The sequence below is a fragment of the Carcharodon carcharias genome, chromosome 27 (genome assembly GCF_017639515.1).
Source record: "Carcharodon carcharias isolate sCarCar2 chromosome 27, sCarCar2.pri, whole genome shotgun sequence".
Lineage (NCBI taxonomy): Eukaryota > Metazoa > Chordata > Chondrichthyes > Lamniformes > Lamnidae > Carcharodon > Carcharodon carcharias.
The window spans coordinates 15377672-15396893 of NC_054493.1; the positions used below are offsets into that span (position 1 = coordinate 15377672).

At 44.9% G+C, this 19222-nt stretch overlaps 1 protein-coding gene across 2 annotated transcripts; it reads right to left on the reverse strand.

Moving 5' to 3' along the window:
- Positions 1-10867: 10867 nt before the first annotated feature.
- LOC121270108 (zinc finger protein 239-like) lies at positions 10868-16110 on the reverse strand. Of its 2 annotated transcripts, none has more exons than XM_041175421.1 (2): positions 15989-16110; positions 10868-13162 (listed from the first exon to the last, which is right to left on the reverse strand). In XM_041175421.1, the coding sequence occupies exon 2, from the start codon at positions 12807-12809 to the stop codon at positions 11901-11903; it is 909 nt and encodes a 302-aa protein (XP_041031355.1). In that variant the 5' UTR covers positions 12810-13162; positions 15989-16110; the 3' UTR covers positions 10868-11900. The 2 variants fall into 2 exon arrangements, with proteins under 2 accessions (XP_041031355.1, XP_041031356.1); XM_041175422.1 differs by having other exon boundaries at positions 10868-13197; positions 15989-16046.
- Positions 16111-19222: the final 3112 nt, after the last annotated feature.

Consider the following 19222-nt stretch of genomic DNA (forward strand, 5'->3'; position numbering starts at 1 on the left):
AATCATTAAGGTATTGACACATAGTCCATGGAGAAACTGACCTTAAACAATCAGGATAGAATTAAAACACACTGGCATCTATCAGAGGGAGTAAAATTAAAGTGAAGATGGATTTAGAAAATATCCACAAGGTGGATGGCAGTGAGTAGAGAGCTGGAGAATCTTTAAACTCTATGCATGAACTTTTGTTTGAACCATATGTATTTATGACATGCCAACATGGTTTTGTGAAAGGGAAATCATGTTTGACAAATTTGCTACAGCTCTTTAAGGATATAACAAGCAGAGTTGTGAAAGGGGAGCTGGTAGACTTAGTGTATTTGGATTTCCAGAAGGCATTCAATAAGGTGCCACATAAAAGGTTATTGCACAAGATTAGAGCTCACGGTACTGGGGGTAATGTATTAGCATGGATTGAGGATTGGTTAACACACAGATGACAGAGAATTGGGATTAATGGGTCTTTTTCAGGTTGGAAAGACATAACTAGTGGAGTGCCACAAGGTTCAGCTCTAGGGCCTCAATTATTTACAATCTATATTAATGACTTGGAGGAGGGGACAGAGTGTATTGTATCCAAATTTGCTGGTGATACAAAAATAGGTGGGAGGGCATGTTGTGATGACATAAGGAATGTGCAATGGGATATGGAGAGGTTGAGTGAGTGGGCAAAAACTTGGCAGATGGAGTTTAATGTAGGAAAGTGTGAGGTCATGCACTTGGTAGGAAAAATCAAAAGGCAGACTATTTAAATGGAGAGAGACTCCAAAAAAGCACAGCCAGAGGGATCTGTGTATTATTGTGCATGAAACACAAAAGGTTAGCATGTAGGTGCAGCAAGTAATTAAGAAGGCAAATGGAATTTTGGCCTGTATTGCTAGGGGTTTGGAGTTTAAAAATAGGGAAGTCTTGTTCCAACTGTACAGGATGTTGGTGAGGCCACACCTGGAGTACTGTGTACAGTTTTGGTCCCCGTATTTAAGAAAGGATATATTGGCCTTGGCGGTGGTTCAAAAGAGATTCACTAGACTGATTCCTGGAATGAGGGTTGACTTATTCAGAACAGCAAAACAGGTTAGGCCTTTATTCATGAGAGTTTAGAAGAATAAGGGGTGATCTTATTGAAATGTACAAGATCCTGAGGGGGCTTGACAGGATAGGTGTTGAGAAGATATTTCCACTAGTGGGAAATCTTGAACTAGGGGACATAGTTACAGAATAAGGGGACACTCATTTAAAACTGAAATGCAAAGGAATTTCTTCTCTGAGAGGATAGTGAATGTCTGGAATTCTGTACCTCAGAGAATTGTTGAGGCTGGATCACTGAAAGTATTTAAAGGTGAGGTAGATAGATTTTTAAAACATTGTGGAGCTGAGAGCTATGAGGAGCTGGCATGAAAGAGGAATTGAAGCCTGGGGCAAATCAGCCATGATCTTATTGAATGGCGGGGCAGGCTTGAGGAGCCGAATGGCCTGCTCCTGCTCCTATTTCTTATGTTCTTAATCATTTAGAATTTTTAAAAATAATTCTTCATGGGACGTGGGCATTGCTGGTTCGGCCAGCATTTATTGCCCATCCCTAATTGCTGTTGAGAACTGAGTGGCTTGCTCAGCTATTTCAGAGTCACCACATTGCTGTGGGTCTGGAGACACATGTAGGTCGGACCAGATAATCCTTTCCTAAAGAGCATTAATGAACCAGATGGGTTTTTTTTTACAACAATCATCATTAGACTTTTAATGCCAGATTTTTGATTGAATATATATTTTACCATCTGCCATGGTGGGATTCATACTCGGTGCTCAGAGCATTACCCTGGGTTTCTGGATTATTAGTCCAGTGACAATACCACTACACCACTGTAGGTGGGGAGGATGAATTGAAGTCGATAGTTATCACATTTACTGGAAAAGGTTTTAATATTTATTCTTGGTGGCAGCTCAACAGTTTGGTTTGCTGATTCTGATCATTCTAGTAGCTTTAGTATGTTATCTACGGTATGTAATCAAGAAATTGGGAAAACAATCTCGTAGCTGAGGAATAGCTGGGTTAGTCAGAAATCAGTTGTGAGGAATCAATAAGGATATTCTCTTAAGGTGTGGTGATCTGTAAAAAAAAAATTATCCAACATTATAGGAATAGCTCCCTCCCTCTCTCTTGCTTATGAAGAAAGATTCCATAGCAGCTTGCTGGGTGACAAACACAGGACAGACCTGTTCTCTCTGCCAGGGACATGTCACTAGCACAAGCCATGAAATGCAACACTTCTAACTCTGATATGATTCAATCTCATGACCCATATGTAAACCATTTGTCTGTGTAAAGGTTCAAACAGGCTCTTTTTGGATAAGTAAGAGGTTTCAAGGTGATCCACACTCTGGCTTCAATACCCCCACACTCTGGCTTCAATACCCCCACACTCTGGCTTCAATACCCCCACACTCTGGCTCCAACACCCACACATTGGCTTCAATACTCACACTCTGGCTTCAATACCCCCACACTCTGGCTTCAATACCCACACACTGACTTCAATACCTCCACACTCTGGCTTCAATACCCACACACTGGCTTCAACACCCACACACTGGCTTCAATACCCACACTCTGGTTTCAACGCCCACACGCTGGCTTCAACACCCACATTCTGGCTTCAACACCCACACATTGGCTTCAGCACCCACACTCTGGCTTCAGCACTCACACTCTGGCTTCAATGCCCACACACTGGCTTCAACACCCACACTCTGGCATGAACACCCACAGTGTGGCTTCAACACCCACACACTGACTTCAACACCCACAGTCTGGCATCAACACCCACACTCTGGCTTCAATATCCCCACACTCTGGCTTCAATACCCCCACACTCTGACTTCAACACTCACACAATCTGGCTTCAACACCCACACACTGGCTTCAACACCCACACTCTGGCTCACATCAGTGAACTGTTCAGAGAAGACGACAGCCACCAGCTACAGAGACCAGCACTCATTTTGTGTCATCTATTTGTCCCTAGGGACCAGTAAACCATTCTCATCTGTCACAGATTGTATGTTTTTTTCTGTCCATTATGCATTATTTTTAAACAGTTGCTTCTTAATAAACCAACTGAAAATCACGTATGAGCTCGAGCCGCTTTTTTTGGTTAGTCTGTGACTCCTGGATCAAAAATCTTCCTGACCACTGAATGCAGTTCCGGTCACCATATTATAAAAAAGATATTGAGGCTTGAGAGAGGGAGCAGAGGAGATTCACAACGATGATACTAGAAATGTGTAGGTTTATATATCAGGAAAGGATTGACAGATTGGGTCTCTTGAGAAATGAAGGCTCAGGGGGGATTTGATAGAGGTCTTTAAAATTATGAAAGGGTTTGATGGAGAAGATACAGAGAGAATGTCTCCACTTGTGGGGAAGAGAATGACTAGAGACCATCAAAGTAAGATTGTCAATGTAAGGTAGAAAGAGGGATGAGGTCCTGCAAGCAGAATTTAGGGAGCTAGGAAGCAGATTAAAAAACAAGACCTCAAAGGTAGTAATCTCTGGATTACTTCCAGTGCCACTGGCTAGTGAGTATAGAAGTAGGAGGTTCATCCAGATGAATGCGTGGCTGGAGAGATGGTGCAGGAGGGAGGGCTTTAGAGTTCTGGGACATTGGGACCATTTCTGGGGGCGGTGGGACCTGTAAAGGCTGACGGGTTGCACCTGGACCGGAATGAGACCAACATCCTTGCAAGGAGGTTTGCTAGTGCTGTTGGGAAGGGCTTAAACTAACTTGGCAGGGGGATGTGATCCTGAGAGGAGGTTCAGCAGGGGGAGATGCACAGCCAAAATTAGAAGAGAGAGCAAGTGAGTTTGGAAGGAGTAGAAATTATAGGCCAGTTAAGGCACAAGGGAGTTTGGCAAGATTGGATGCTATTTATTTTAATGCAAGGGGTCTGACGAATAAGGCAGATGAGTTGAGGGCACAAATTAACACTTGGAAGTATGATGTCATTGCTGTCACAAAGACATAGTTGAGAGAGGGGCAGGATTGGAAGCTCAATATTCCAGGATATAGGGTCTTCAGGCGAGGCAGGGAAGGAGGTAAAAGAGGAGAGGGTATCGCAATATTGATCAAGAAATCAATTACAGTAGTAAAGAGTAATGACATCTTAGAAGGCTCCTCAAATGAAGCCATATGGTTAGAACTGAAAAACAAAAAAGGAGCAATCATGTTGCTGGGAGTGTACTATCGGTCCCCAAACAGTTAGAGAGAAATAGAAGAGCAGATATACAGACAAATTCCAGAGAAGTGTAAAAATAATAGGGTAGTAATAGTGGGGGATTTCAACTTCCCCAGCATTAACTGGGTTAGTCATAGTGTGATAGGTTTAGGAATTCTTAAAATGCATCCAAGAGAGCTTTTTAAGCTAGTATGTAGAAGGTCCTACAAGAGAGGGGGCAGTCCTGGACTTGATTTTAGGAAATGAAGCCAGGCAAATGGTAGAGGTATCAGTGGGGGGACATTTTTCAGATAATGATCGTAACTCCGTTAGATTCAAGGTTGTTATGGAAAAGGACAAGGACGGGCCAGAAATCAGAGTTCTAGATTGGGGGAAGGCCGATTTAAATAAGATCAGATATGGTTTGGCGAGAGTGGACTGGGAACAGCTAATTTTAGGTAAATCTACATCAGAGCAGTGGGACTCATTCAAGGAGGAAATAGGGAGAATACAGGGCCAACATATTCAAGTAATGACAAAGGGTGGGACCAACAAATCCAGGGGACCCTGGATGTTGAGGGACATACAGGATTGGATAAAGAGAAAAAGGGAGGCTTATGGTGGATACCGTGGGCTCAAAACAGCGGAAGCCCTAGAGGAGTACAGAATGTGTAGGGGGGAACTTAGAAAGGAAATTGGGAGAGCAAAAAGGTGGCATGAAAAGAACATTGGCAGCTAAAATAAAGGAAAATCCAAAGTTATTTTTCAAGTACATTAAAGAGCAAGAAGACAACTAGGGAAAGATTAAGGACCATAGTGGTAACTTGTGTGTGGAGCTGGAAGACGTAGGTAGGGATCTAAATGAATACTTTGTGTCGGTATTCACAAGTGAGAGGGACGGCATGGGTATGGAAATCAGACAGAAGGACTGTGATATAATTAAAGAAATTAGCATAGAAAGGGAGGAGGTTCTAAGCGGTCTGGCAGACTTAAAAGTAGATAAATCTCCAGGTCTGGATGAAATGTATCCCAGGTTGTTGAGTGAGGCAAGGGAGGAGATAGCAGGGGCACTGGCAATAATTTTCAATACCTCTTTGGCCACAGGAGAAGTGCCAGACGATTGGAGGACAGCCAGTGTGGTACCATTATTCAAGAAGGGACGAAGGGATAAACCAGGGAACAACAGGCCAGTCAGTCTAACCTCAGTGGTGGGGAAACTATTGGAAGCAATTCTGAGGGACAGAATTAACTACACTTGGAGAGGCAGAGATTAATCAAAGACAGCATGGTTTTGATTAGGGGAGGTCATGTCTGACCAATTTAATTGAATTTTTCGAAGAGGTGACCAGGTGTGTAGATGAGGGTAACGCATTTGACGTAGTCTACTTGGACTTCAGCAAAGCTCTTGATAAGGTCCCGCATGGGAGGCTGATAACGAAGGTAAGAGCCCATGGCAATTTGGCAAATTGGATCCAGAATTGGCTGCGAAGCAGGAAGAAGAGGTTGATGGTTGAGGGGGTGTTTTTGTGACTGTTGTCCAGTGGGGTTCCAAAGGGATTAGTGTTGGGTCCCTTGCTGTGTGTGGTATATATAAACAATTTAGACTTGAATGTAGGAGGGTAAGCTCGCGAATGACATGAAAATTGATGGGATGGTAAATAGTGAGGAGGATAGCCTTAGATTACAGGAGGATATAGATGGTCTGGTCAGATGGGCTGATCAGTGGCAAAGGGAATTTAATCCAGATAAGTGTGAAGTGATGCACTTGGGCAGGCCAAACAATACGCGATGAATGGTAAGACCCTGGAGAGTACTGAGGATCAGAGAGGCCTTGGTGTGCATATCCATGGGTCCCTTAAGATGGCTGGACAGGTAAATAATGTGGTTAAGAAGGCATATGGGATACTTGCCTTTATTAGCTGAGGCATAGAATATAAGAGCAGAGATGTTCTGCTGGAACTGTATAAAATGCTGGTTACGCCACAGCTAGAGTATTGCATGCCATTCTGGAATCTGCATTATAGGAAGGATGTGATTGCACTAGAAAGAGAGTGCAGAGGAGATTTACCAGGCTGTTGCCTAGGCTGGAGAGTTATTAGTTATGAAGAGAGATTGGATAGACTGGGGTTATTTTTCCTGGAGCAGAGGAGATTGGTGGGGGGGGGGGGAACGACATAATTGAGGTGTATAAAATTATGAGGGGCATAGATAGGGTAGACAGGAAGGAACCTTTCCCCTTGGTGGAAGCATCAATAACCAGGGGGCATAGGTTTATGGTAAGGGGCAGGAGGTTTAGAGGGGATGTGAGGAAGAACTTTTTCACCCAGAGGGTGTTGGGAACCTGGAACTCACTGCCTGAAAGGGTGGCAGAGGCAGAAACCCTCGTAACATTTAAGAAGTATTTGGACATGCACTTGCGATGCCATGGCATGCTGGGCTATGGGCCTAGTGCTGGAAAATGGGATTAGAATAGTTAGGTACTTGTTTGACTGGCACAGACTTGATGGGCCTAAGGGCCTTTTCATGTGCTGTACACCTCTATGACTCTATGAGTCACCAAGAAATCCAACAGGGAATTCAGAAGAAACATCTTTACCCAGAGAGTGGTGAGAATATGGAACTCACTACCACAGGGAATGGGTAAAGTGTATAGTACAGATGTTTTTCAGGGGAAGCTTGACAAGCATTTGAGATTTTTATGGTTCACTCAGGATTTTCTTCAAAAAGACTTGAACCAATAAGACAACAGGAGATATTTTGATGGGTTTGAGAGTGTGTGTATGGTGTCTGTGAGTGTGATTGCTGCTTTTCATTAGCTGCAATGTATCTTCCTCTATCTGAGCAGATGATGTTGTACATCTTAGAATCCCATCAAGTGATTTGAGTGTTGGTTCATTTATTGAAACCATGGACTTTCCCCGTTCTGAGGATGGCATAGATGTTGGATTGATATCCAAAGTTAACAAATTTATTGCAGAAACACCTTCAACTGGGAATCAGTGAATTAAGAGGAAAGATCCCAGACAAGCGGTTCAGAACAGAGCACTGCGGGAGCAACAGCTTAATCACTAAACTGTAGATTCCTGAAATAATCCCTGCTGTCTGCCCTGAATGAATCCATTTCACTAACAAATGTTGAAATGTTTGCTCCACACCCACAGGGTTTCATCTGTTTAAAGCCACAAACAGAAATGTCCAGTTTTCTCCTGGAGTTTGAGACAAATCAGCTTTGAAAATGATGCAGAGTTTCAGCCAATGAGGGAGATCCGGGCTCAGCCCCGCCCCTCGTTCACTCTGGTTGGAGGACCATCCGCTGCTGCTGGGTCCTTCAACTCCGCCCCCTCTTCCTATTGGTCCGGAGCTGCCGTCAATCAGCCAGGCATTGTGATCTGGAGCATGCGCGGTACACATATGAACGGGTCTGTGAAAACCCGTGAGAAACTGCCGGAGGAGCGGGAGGGATGGAGCCGGGGGCGGGGGGGGGGGGGGTGGCGGTGGGAAAGTGTAGGCCCCAAACCCGCCCTTCCCACAGTAATAAACAGAGGTAGTAATGTCAAATGTAAAGCGGGTGAGAAACAGCCGAGTGCAGAATAGTAATGCAGCCGGTGGGTTTGTGCTAACCCTTTACACTCCCCGGATGGAGGCCTCAAATCCCAGATAAGAAACTCCCGCTCTCGTGGCTGTAACGAAAAATAGCGATTGTTCCCCGGTCACAGGCCCGAGTTAACAGCCACCATCTTAATACGGTCAATATTCAGCAGGCGCTTGCGCGGCCATCCCTGTCAGCAGGAGGAGAGAATTTTGTGAATTTCTATCCTGGTCTGACTGGGATGGGATTTGGAAACTCCTTTCACAGGGGGTTAGAACGGGAGGATTTACACAGCAAACTCAAACCAAAAATGAGGTTCATCTCTTTTGATATAGGTTTTTAAAATTCTGAATGGGGTGGCCTATGCAGCACTGGGAGCCTTCTTCAGTTCTTTGCCCAAAGGCAGCTCCGACTGACAGCCTCACAATCTCCATCACGGGCTGGCGAAGGAGGCAGGTGCAGAATCCACACCAGCTGGAATGGGGATTTAATCCTGTGCTGTTGGCACCAATCTGGATCCACAACGGTCATCCAGCTGCCCATGGAATCCATATTGTGGCAACAGACATTTCTACATGCATGTTATAACCTGGAGCTATGGATAGTGATGGGAGAGGTTCCAATTTCTTTCCATCTCATGTGGATGACCAGAAATCTCTCCCATTGTTATTGTCTACCACTGGTATATGTTGGCAGGATTTACAGGTTGACACTCAATCTGTTTGGCTGAATAATAAATGCACCACCCTTGGCCATCAAGTCCTGGGGTGGGACTTGAACCTGGAGCTTCAGGCTCAGAGGCAGGGACATTTCCACTGCACCACAACCTCCCGAAAACACAATAGAGACTAATAAATCCAACAGGAAAATAGGAGATCTTTCTTTCCTCAGGCAGTAGTTAAAATGTGGAAAATGTGAACATGAACTTACTACTACTGGAAGTGGTTGACACAAATAACTTAGGATGCTTTCAAAAGGAACATGAGAGAAAAGGGGTTCAAAAGATAAGCTGAAAGGCTGAGATGAGGTTGGCAGAACAGCAGGAGACTCGTGTGGATTTGAAACTCTCGCAGTGACTGGATGGGCCAAATGGCTCGTTTGTTTAATGTATATTATTTGTAATTCATTGTAAACTTATCTTACAGGGTATTAGAAAAGGAGGATTTGCAGTCAGGAAAAACAAACCAAACCTCATGTCAAAATCTAAAAGTCACTCAATTCATCGGGATCTGAAGATTTCTACATCTGAGGGGATTTAATTGACCATCTCAGCTGGAAACTGGTGAGAGGCCGTTCACCTCCTCCTCCTGTGTGAAGGGATTGATACAGCTGGTAAACATGCTGACACGACAGTGAGCTCGCAATAGTGAGAGTCCGTCCACCTGCTCTATGTATGGGAAGAAATTCATGTGTTCATCCAACTTGCTGGCACACCAGCTCGATCACGTTGATGAGGATCCTCTTCAATGCTGATTCTGAGAAAAGCTTTGAAACCTCTGAGGAACTGGTCCAACACCAGCGAGTTCACACTGACAAGAGACCGTTCAGCCGCTCCCACTGCGGGAAGAGGTTCAGGCTGTCCTCCCACCTCGCGGAGCACCAGCTCCTTCACACACACGAGAGGCCGGTCAGCTGCTCTCAGTGTGGGGAGTCGTTCAGCAAGTCAGTGCATCTCACTGAGCACCAGCGAGTTCACACCAAGGACAGGCTGTTCAGCTGCTCTCAGTGTGGGAAGAGATTCACTCAGTTCTCCCATTACACTGAGCACCAATTGGTTCACTCAGAAAAGAGACTTTTTAAATGTACTGAATGTAATGTCTTTAAAAGAAGCATTAATCTGCTGAGATACCAGTGCATTCACACTGGGGAGAGGCCGTTCCTCTGCTCGGTGTGTGGGAAGAGATTCACTCATTCATTCCACCTTATGATACATAAGTGAGTTCACACTGGAGAGAGACCATTCAACTGCTCCATGTGTGGGAAGGGATACAGTTGGTCATCTGATCTTAGGATACACAAGCAATTTCACACTGGGGAGAGACCGTTTAGCTGCTCCGAGTGTGGGAAGGGATTCACTCATTCAACCCACCTTCAATGCACAAGCGAATTCACACTGGGGAGAGACCATTCCCTTGCTCTATGTGTGCTCAGTCATTTGATCTGGTGAGACACGAGCGAGTTCACATGAGGAAGAGGCTGCTCACCTGCTCCGTGTGTGAGAAGAGATTTACTTGCTCATCCAGCCTGCTGAAACACCAGCAACTTCACATGTCACTGTCAAAGTTGGATTGTGTTGTTGCTGCTGTGGATCATGTCCAGGACTGAACGTTTTCTCCTTTCTAACTCCAGATTATTTCAATTCTCAAACCTTCTGTTACTCTCAAGGACAATTCCCAGCTCCCCATACCTTCCAGAGTATTTTCCCTAGCCTTGGGATCCAGGGAATGTATCGGTAACACAAGTGGGATCACTAAACACAAAACCCAATCTATTAATCACTTTTAGGTACTGGAATTAGTGTGTGTCCCACAGCATCTCTCTCACCTTTGAACATCAGACCTGTAAAGGACGTTTAAATCTAAATCTTCATAAGCTTAACAGGAACCAGCAGGCTGATGAGACTTAAACTGTTAGCGTGCTCCTGTACTGCTCTGTATTTTGCCTGTAATGGAAAATGCCTGAATCCTTTGTCCCAGTGGAACCTTTGCTGTTATGAAATGTGGGAGAATATTAATGAGTCTCTCATACTTGCCCATGTCTGCTGCAATTGTGTAGAAAGGGGATGTGTAGAAGAGCTGGTCTTCGTATGGAGATGTGAACCAAGGAAATGGTATGTGTGTGTGATAGTAACACAGCCTTGTGCTCACACCCAGAACAATGCACAGATATCCTTGTGGTTATGGTTTGAGCAGGGTCAGATCACGGATGTAGTGAACAAGTTAATTATAAATATCTCCAGTGTAGCTGCAGCTGTTTAGATCAGAGCTGGGGAGAAGAGAGCTCTGAATCCACTATTATCTCTGTTCTCTGGATCAGGTAACTACATTTTTTCAATATAACGGTGTTTTATTCAAGAAATACATTCACAGCTCAAAGACTGAATTACAGCAAGAAAATTCATAAAATTTAACATAGAGATACATGATCTAGTTAAAAACATGGGGAATATGTGACAATCTGTCATAACAAAAATCGGCAAACAAATGCATTAGGTAACAGGGAAGCGGTGGACGAGATATTAGAGGAAGAAATATTGAATTAAAATTATATTAAAATTACAGAACAATCCACCATTCCTATATTACAGGCTCTGAAGTATATTAATGATGACATTTATAAGTACTTCATTGAGGATTGGAACCATGTAAGGAATTACTCTGTATGATTGCAGAGCTGTTAATAAAGTCAGGAAAAGACAATCTGATGTTGTGAGCTTGATTATCTGGTGTCTGAAACCACAAGATTCAATATTTAGAGTCAACTAGATGAACAAGGAAACACATCACAGCCCAATACTCCAGCTCGATATTCACAGGAGAAAGTCTGTTATCGAACACCTCGAGTGGACAGAACAGAGGAAGATCCCAACTTGTAAGAAACCCTTGAATAATTTGTAAATATCTTTCAAATGTCAACAGGTTCCAACTGTCAGTTTCCATGACATTGAAGGCAATGGAAGGTGAGACCGGTTGAAGGTTCCATATTGAAATGCACCTTCTTGTTATTGCCTTACATTGGTAGACCCAAGAATATCACACAAACATTTTAAATCCTCGTACCATAATTACCACAGTCATTTTCAGATTGGAAACTTAAACCTGCTGTTTCACTCTCAATCAGGAACAGCTCACAGTTTTACACCAATCTCTGATTTGACAGCACATTTCCAGCATTCACCGTTGTTCTTCTTGTCTCTAAACCCAGTTGTAAAGCAGCTTTCTGTTCTGTGTCTAGGAGCTCTGAACCATGGAAGAGAGCGAATGGGACACATTTCTTACACACCTCAGGATTAACCCATAAATTCAGTCCTGGATGTGATTAACAGCAGCAATAAGGACACAACACAAACCCAGTCGTCACTAGTGGACTTGTTGAAGTCTCAGCAGGTGGGATGAATCAATGATTCCTTTCCCACACATGGAGCAGGTGTATGGCCTCTCCCCTGTGTGAACTTGCTGGTGTTGCAGCAGGGTGAATGCCCAAGAGAATCCTTCCCACACACAAAGCAGATGTACGGCCTCTCTCCGGTGTGAGTGCGTTGGTGTCTCATCAGATCACTGCTGTTTTTAAAGCTCTCCTCACAGTCAGAACATTTAAAAGTTCTCATATCAGAGTGAACTCGCTGGTGTCTCAGGAGGTTGGATGAAGGAGTGAATCCCTTCCCACACACACAGCAGATGAATGGCCTTTCCCCAGTGTGAACCCGCTGATGTATTTTGAGATCAGATGATGTCTTGAACCCAGTCCCACATTGACAGCATCTGAATGGTCTCTCGTCAGTGTGAACACGTTGATGGCGCATCAGTTCCCTGGAACTTTTATAGCACTTTTTGCAATCTGGGCATTTAAAAGGTCTCTCATCAGAGTGAACTGGCTGGTGTTTCAGCAAAGTGGATAAATCGGCAAATCCCTTCCCACACTTGTGGCAGGTGAACGGCCTCTCCCCAGTGTGAACTCGCCGGTGTGTCAGTAGGTTGGAAGAACTGGTGAATCCCTTCCCACACTCGGAGCAGGTGAAGGGTCTCTCCCCAGTGTGAATTCGCTGATGTTTCAGCAGGGTGGGTGACCTAGTGAATCCCTTCCCACATTCAGGGCAAGTGAACGGTCTCTCCCCAGTGTGATTTCTCTGGTGTGTACGTAGACTGGATAACTGAGTGAATCCCTTCCCACAACTCAGAACACATGAATGGCCTCTCCCCAGTGTGAATGCGTTGATTAATTTCCAGGTCAGATGGGTAATTGAATCCCTTCCCACAGTCCCCACATTTACACGGTTTCTCCATGACATGGGGGTCCTTGTGTCTCTCCAGGTTGGATGATCAGTTGAAGTCTCGTTCACACAGAAGTTCTGTATGGTTTCTTCCCACCGTGAATGGTGTGTTGTTTTTTCAGGCTGTGTAACTGGTTAAAGCTCTTTCCACAGCCAGTGCACTGGAATGCTCTCACTTGGATGTGTGTGTCTCGGTGATTTTCCAGTCACACTGATGTTTGAAACCTTTTTCCACAAACAGAACAGACAAACATTTCTCTTTTCACATTAAAAGTCTGATGATATTCAGGTCCTGATGAATTGAAAGACTCAGATCTTGAAATGATGTTTGGTTTGAGTTTCCTGTTTGCCAATCCTCACCAAACAATACCCTGTAAAACGAGTTCACAAAAGTCATCATGTCAGTCTAGGATAGAAATTCAGAACAGACAATTCAAATTTCTGTATAACATGTTTTCCCTCAAAGCTGCAAAACCCCATCCCACAACCCGTCTTCCCTGTGCAGATTCCAGTTATGTTTCTGTCCTTCATGCCCAGTTTTCTCTCTCCCTCTCCTCTGGCTGGGTCCAGCTCTCCAGCTCTTGTGTGCAAACTGAGAATAAAATCAATTAATTAATCATTTTCTCTCCTGGTCACTGGGACCCTGAAGCCCTGATTACCCAATGTCCCCTCACCAAGATGGCCAGGGATGCACCTGGCTGGCTGAACAAGGCCTGCCCTCCTCTCTCAAATGGCAACCGGTAGTCTGGGTAACCTGGGTATATCACCAGGAAGGGAGCCCCACCTCCCATGTCTGCCTATTTCTTAGGCAGTCGATCTGAATCAAGGATGATTTGTTTTCACTCTGGTTTGATGGGTTCTGAAATGGCTTATAAGTCCAATGCCTGATCTGCAGACACTGCTACATGCAGGGCAGGTAGTGCCTAAAGGGTTGGGTAGATGGGTGGTTTGGAGGTTTGTGCACTCTCTCAATTGCCTCAACTTCAGCTCTGTGTGTTCCCGACCAAGTTTCTCAATGTATTTGATGCCTTCCCAAATTAGCCTTCTCCATTTTAACCAGTCACAATCCAGGGCCTCCCATGAGTTGCTGGGGATATCTGATCTCTTCAAGGGTGTGTTAAGGAGATTACTAAAGTGTTTCTGCTGACCTCCTGAGAGTCTTCTGCTGTGACTTGAGTTCCGAGTACAGCAGTTGCTTTGGGTGTCTGGTGTCAGGAATACAAACAACATGTCCCGCCCAGCAGAGCCTGTTTAGAATGATTAGCGCCTCAGTGATGGGCAAGTTGGCTTGGGAGAGGACGCTGCTGTTGGACCACCTTTCTTGCCACTGGATTTTGAGCATCTTGTAAAGGCACCACTGGTGGGACTTCTCTAGTGTTCTCAGGTGCGTGATGTAGGTTGTCCAAGTCTCCAAAGCCTGTAGGAGCACAGGGATCACTGCTGCCCAGTAAACCAGAACCTGAATCTTGGGTTTGACATCCTGGTCCTCAAATACTCTGTTCATCATTCGGCTGAAGGCTGAGCTGGAACATTAGAGGTGATGAGGAATTTTGTCGTCCATGTCTGCCTTCAACAAGAGGATGACTCCCAAGATCCAGAAAATGGTCCGTATTTTGAGGGTTCACCAATGTTCTTCAGCGACAGAGGGGGGAGTGGGGTGGGGATGCTGGTAGGTAGTAAAACCCACAAGATAATTTGGGGAGATCCAACAACTCGTGGACACCAACATATGTGGTTTCCTCAGTGCTATCAAGACAACCTATGACCCAAGCACTCAAAGGCCAACCTCCCTGAGAGCCAAGCATGGAGGGAGCTCATCAAGGACAGAGAGTCAACCAGTGTTCACTGGAGAGAATATTCTGAAGAGCTCCTCAACCAAGACACTGCCTTCGACTTGAATGTCCTCAACTCCACTACTCAATAACCCGTCTGACTCAGCCTCAGTGCTGTCGCATCCAGCACGAAAATGAAAAAACATTTGACAGCTGAAAACAACAAGACTTCTAGAGCAGATGGAATCCCTGCTGAAATTCTGAAACAGAGTGGTGTTACACTCCTGGCATGGCTGCACAACCTCATATCCTTCATCAGCGAAGAGGAGTCCATGTTGGGGAATCTCTGGGACACTGCGATTGTGACTATATTCAGGAAGGGAGATAAGTCCATTTGCAGTAATTACAGAAGAGTCTCACTGCTGCCTGCCACAGGGAAAATCATTGCAAGGATCCTCCTCAATCACCTTCTCTTAATGGCCAAAGAGCCCCTTCAGGTTCACAGTGTGGTTTCCCCCATCGGAAGACACCACAACCATGATCCTTACTGTGTGGCAAACCCAAGAAAATTGCAAGGAACAGCACCAACTGCTGTACTTGATCTTTTTTGTCCTCACAAAAGCCTTTTACACAGTCAAACTGTGACGTTTTATCCCGTATCCTCCTCAAATTTGCCACCATCTTCTGCCTACTTCACAATGACATGAAAGCCGTGAACCTCATCAACAGAACCACCACAGACTGTATCTCAGTGAAGTCTGGGATCAGACAAGGCTGTCATTGCACCAACCCTCTTCTCCATTTTCCTCTCTGCATTTCACCTTGAGCAAATTACCCGTGGACTTGGAGATAATCTACAGAGCAGACAGGGAACCTACACCACCTTCAGAACAAAACCAGAATTAGTCCAAGATCAGACATTGAGCTCCAGTGTGCCGATACCAGATTTCTATGTTAAATCCATCCAACTGCCTTGATTCCATGACCGTTAGTACTCTCTTGCCTCACAAACATCCAGGAATCTGGGTAATTTATTTTCAATTGTCTGAATCTCAACAGAATTCCAGATTTCCACTATATTTTCTGTGGTGATTTCTGACATTGTTCCTGAATAGCTGAGTTTCAGTTACACAAATAAATATCAACGATTTGTGCATTTAAATTGTAACAATTATTTTATGCTTAATTAGCTACGCAACAAATTTTTAAAAAACATAATAATTTTAGTAAAATATGGTGAATGCTGGAAATCTGAAATAAAAACAGAAAGTTCTGGAAATCCTCAGCAGGTTTGGCAGCTTCTGTGAAGAGAGAGAAACAGATTTAACATTTCCAATCCAATATGATTCTTCTTCAGAACTGAGTATTTCCAGCATTCTGATTTCATTTTAAACACATAATTGATGTAAACTTTATTGTCCTTACAGGTATCTGGATGTAAATCTGATTTCAGACCTTCCTCTGAACAGTTTTCAAACTGACTCCAGCTCATTGTCCTTCACTGAAGACCCGGATGGAAAACACTCAGCACAAGATGGTGGCGGCTGGTTGCCTGGATAACCCGACCTGTCACCGGGGAGGAAGCCCCACCCTCACCCCCAACTTCCCCCACCAAGATGGCCACCCATGTGCCCGGCTCCCTGAACAAGAGTTGAAATATTTCATATTTCACCCCTCTCCTTGGATTCACCTAGTTCTGTTGAAGGGTCATGAGGACTGGAAACGTCAACTCTTTTCTTCTCCGCCGATGCTGCCAGACCTGCTGAGTTTTTCCAGGTAATTCTGTTTTTGTTTTGGATTTCCAGCATCCGCAGTTTTTTGCTTTTATCCCTGAACAAAGACCCACCTTCCTCTCCCAAGATGGCGTCGTCCGGTGAGCCCAGCTCCCAGTGCGCAGGTGCAGTGTGGGCATGCGTTCTGAGCATGCTCAGTGTCAGTCATGGTGACAGAGTGAGGAGGAGCGGACGGTTCGGGAGGCGGGAGGAGATTGTGGGCACAGGACAGGAATGGAAACCGTGGCTGGACTGAGAACTGGATCAACTTCTGTGGTAGGCCCCAGGCCCCGTGTTTACCCCGCGGTGACAGGCCCGGGGGGGAGGGAGCGATGGAGCCAGCGGCTGGACGGGAAGGGTTTGGAAACACTTTATGGATCCAGTTAGTGGTTAATGGAGATCAGAATCCCAGAGTCAGAGTGTCGAACCCCACATTGGGTGGTTGTTTTATTAACTATCGTTATTTATTATTTATCTACCCAAGAATATGTTCATATATTTGTTTTAAAGTCATTTTATGGCATCTGTGAAAATACCTATTAAAATACAATCCCCTGATGTATTTCTGATGAGAATTTGACTGACAGGATTTTGGGGAACAGTCAATTCTAACATGATTGTGTTTTAATTTACTCCCTGATACCAGATTTCAGCTTGTATTTCAAAACTTAATTTAGAATGTCAGTCCAGCAGCAAATAGTAAAATGAGATATAAGACACCAGCTGCACTTGAAACCATCTCTGGCTTTTCGCGTCCGACACTGTCCTTGTGTTGATGCAGGAAGTACTTCCCCTGGTGTTGTGGCACAAATAAATGCAGCCTCTCCCGGGAACAGGCCCATGTTGGCTCCGAGCAGAGCACATGTGTCGTCATTGTGGTAATGTAATACAGAGTGGGTGGGACTTCAGGGGCCTGTAACCAGGAGAGAAAATTATTGACTCGTTGGTTTTACTCTCACTCTGCACACAGGACAGAAAACTGAATTCAGCCAGTCTGGGATGGAGGTGAGGGGAGCTTGGGGGGAAGATCAGAGTGGAGACTTAAGATGGTGCAATAACTTTGGATTCCAGCCTAGGGATGAGGGAGTATGTGTGGGACAGGGATTTATAGCTCTGAGTAGATGAGAGGAAAAATGTTCTACAGAAACTAGAATTGTTTGTTCTGAATTAGTTTTATAAATTCCTTTTCCAGGGTATTAGAAGAGGAGGATTTACAGACAGGAAACTCAAACTAAACTTCACGTCAAGGTCTGACAGAGCCATTTGATTCACCACAACCTAAACAAGCAGCTCACCACCACCTTTTCAAGGGCAACTAAGGATGGGCAATAAATGCTGGCCCAGCCAGTGAAGCCCACATCCCGTGACCATGGAAGGAGAAATATTTCTCTCTTCTGTATGTGAAAGAAGATTTCAAAATTCAGTGTGACTGGAAAAGCACCAAGATACACACATGTACCTGAGTGAGAGTGTTCCAGTGTAGTAACTGTGGAAAGAGCTTTAACCACTTATTCTGCCTGAAAAAACATCACAGCAGGGTGAAATCAAACACGTGTTCTGTGTGTGGCTGAGGCTTCAACTGATTATCCAACCTGGAGAGACGCGAGGACACCAGGTTCATGGAGAAACCGTGGAAATGTGAGGATTGTGGTAAAGGATTCAATTATCTATACCTGCTGGAAAACAATCAACGCGGTCACAATGGGGAGAGGCCATTTACCTGTTCAGTGTGTGGGAAGGGATTTACTCTGTCATCCCACCTACTTTTACACCAGCGAGTTCACACTGAGGAGAGACCTTTCAGCTGCACTTACTGCGGAAAGAAGTTCTCATGTTCCTCCAACCTCAGTGCACATCAGCGAGTTCACACTGGGGAGAGACCATTCTCCTGCTCCTTGTGTGGGAAGGATTTCGCTGGCTGATCTGGCCTTTCGTTACACCAGCGAATTCACACAGGGAGAAGCCGTTCACCTGTTCCGTGTGTGGGAAGGGATTTACTCTGTCATCCAAACTGCTCTCACACCAGAGAATTCACACTGAGGAGAGGCCGTTCAGCTGCACTCACTGTGGAATGCGTTTCAGGCAGTTATCAGCCCTCACTGCACATCAACGTGTTCACACTGGGGAGAGACCATTCACCTGCTCCATATATGGGAAAGGATTCATTCAATGCGGCAGCCTGAATTTACACCAACTCACTCACACTGGTGAAAGACCGTTCACCTGCTCTGTGTGTGGGAAAGGATTCAAGCAGTCATCCCACCTGCTGACACACCAGCGAGTTCACACTGATGAGAGACCTTTTAGATGCCCAGACTGTGGGAAGTGCTATAAAAGTTCTGGGGAACTGATGTCCCATCAACGTGTTCACACTGATGAGAGACCGTTTAGGTGCTCTCACTGTGGGACTGGGTTCAAGCGATCATCTGAACTCATTGTGCACCAGTGACTTTACAGTGGGGAGAGGCCATTCACCTGCTCCGAGTGTGGGAAGTGGTTCACTCAGTCATCCCACCTGCTGACACATCAGCGAGTTCAAAACTGTCAAGAAACCTTTTAAATGTCCAGACTGTGGGAAGTGCTATAAAGGTTGCAGGGAATTGATGCACCATCAACGTGTTCACACTGACGAGATACTGTTCTGGCGCTCTCACTGTGCGACTGGGTTCAAGCAATCACCTCAACTTATTGTATAGCAGTGAATTCACACTGGGGAGAGACCTTTCACCTGCTCTGTGTGTGGGAAGAGATTCACTCAGCGATCCCACCTGCTGACACACCAGTGAGTTCACAAGTAACGACTATGATTTTGTTTTGCTGTTAACCACATCCAGGACTGAATCGTGTTCATTGGGATCTGTTTTTATCTTCTTCAAAGGAAGATGGT

What these genes read in the sequence shown, in the direction of transcription:
- LOC121270108 (XM_041175421.1), bottom strand. Translation starts at nt 12,809, where the DNA reads ATGTCATGGAGAAACCGTGTAAATGTGGGGACTGTGGGAAGGGATTCA.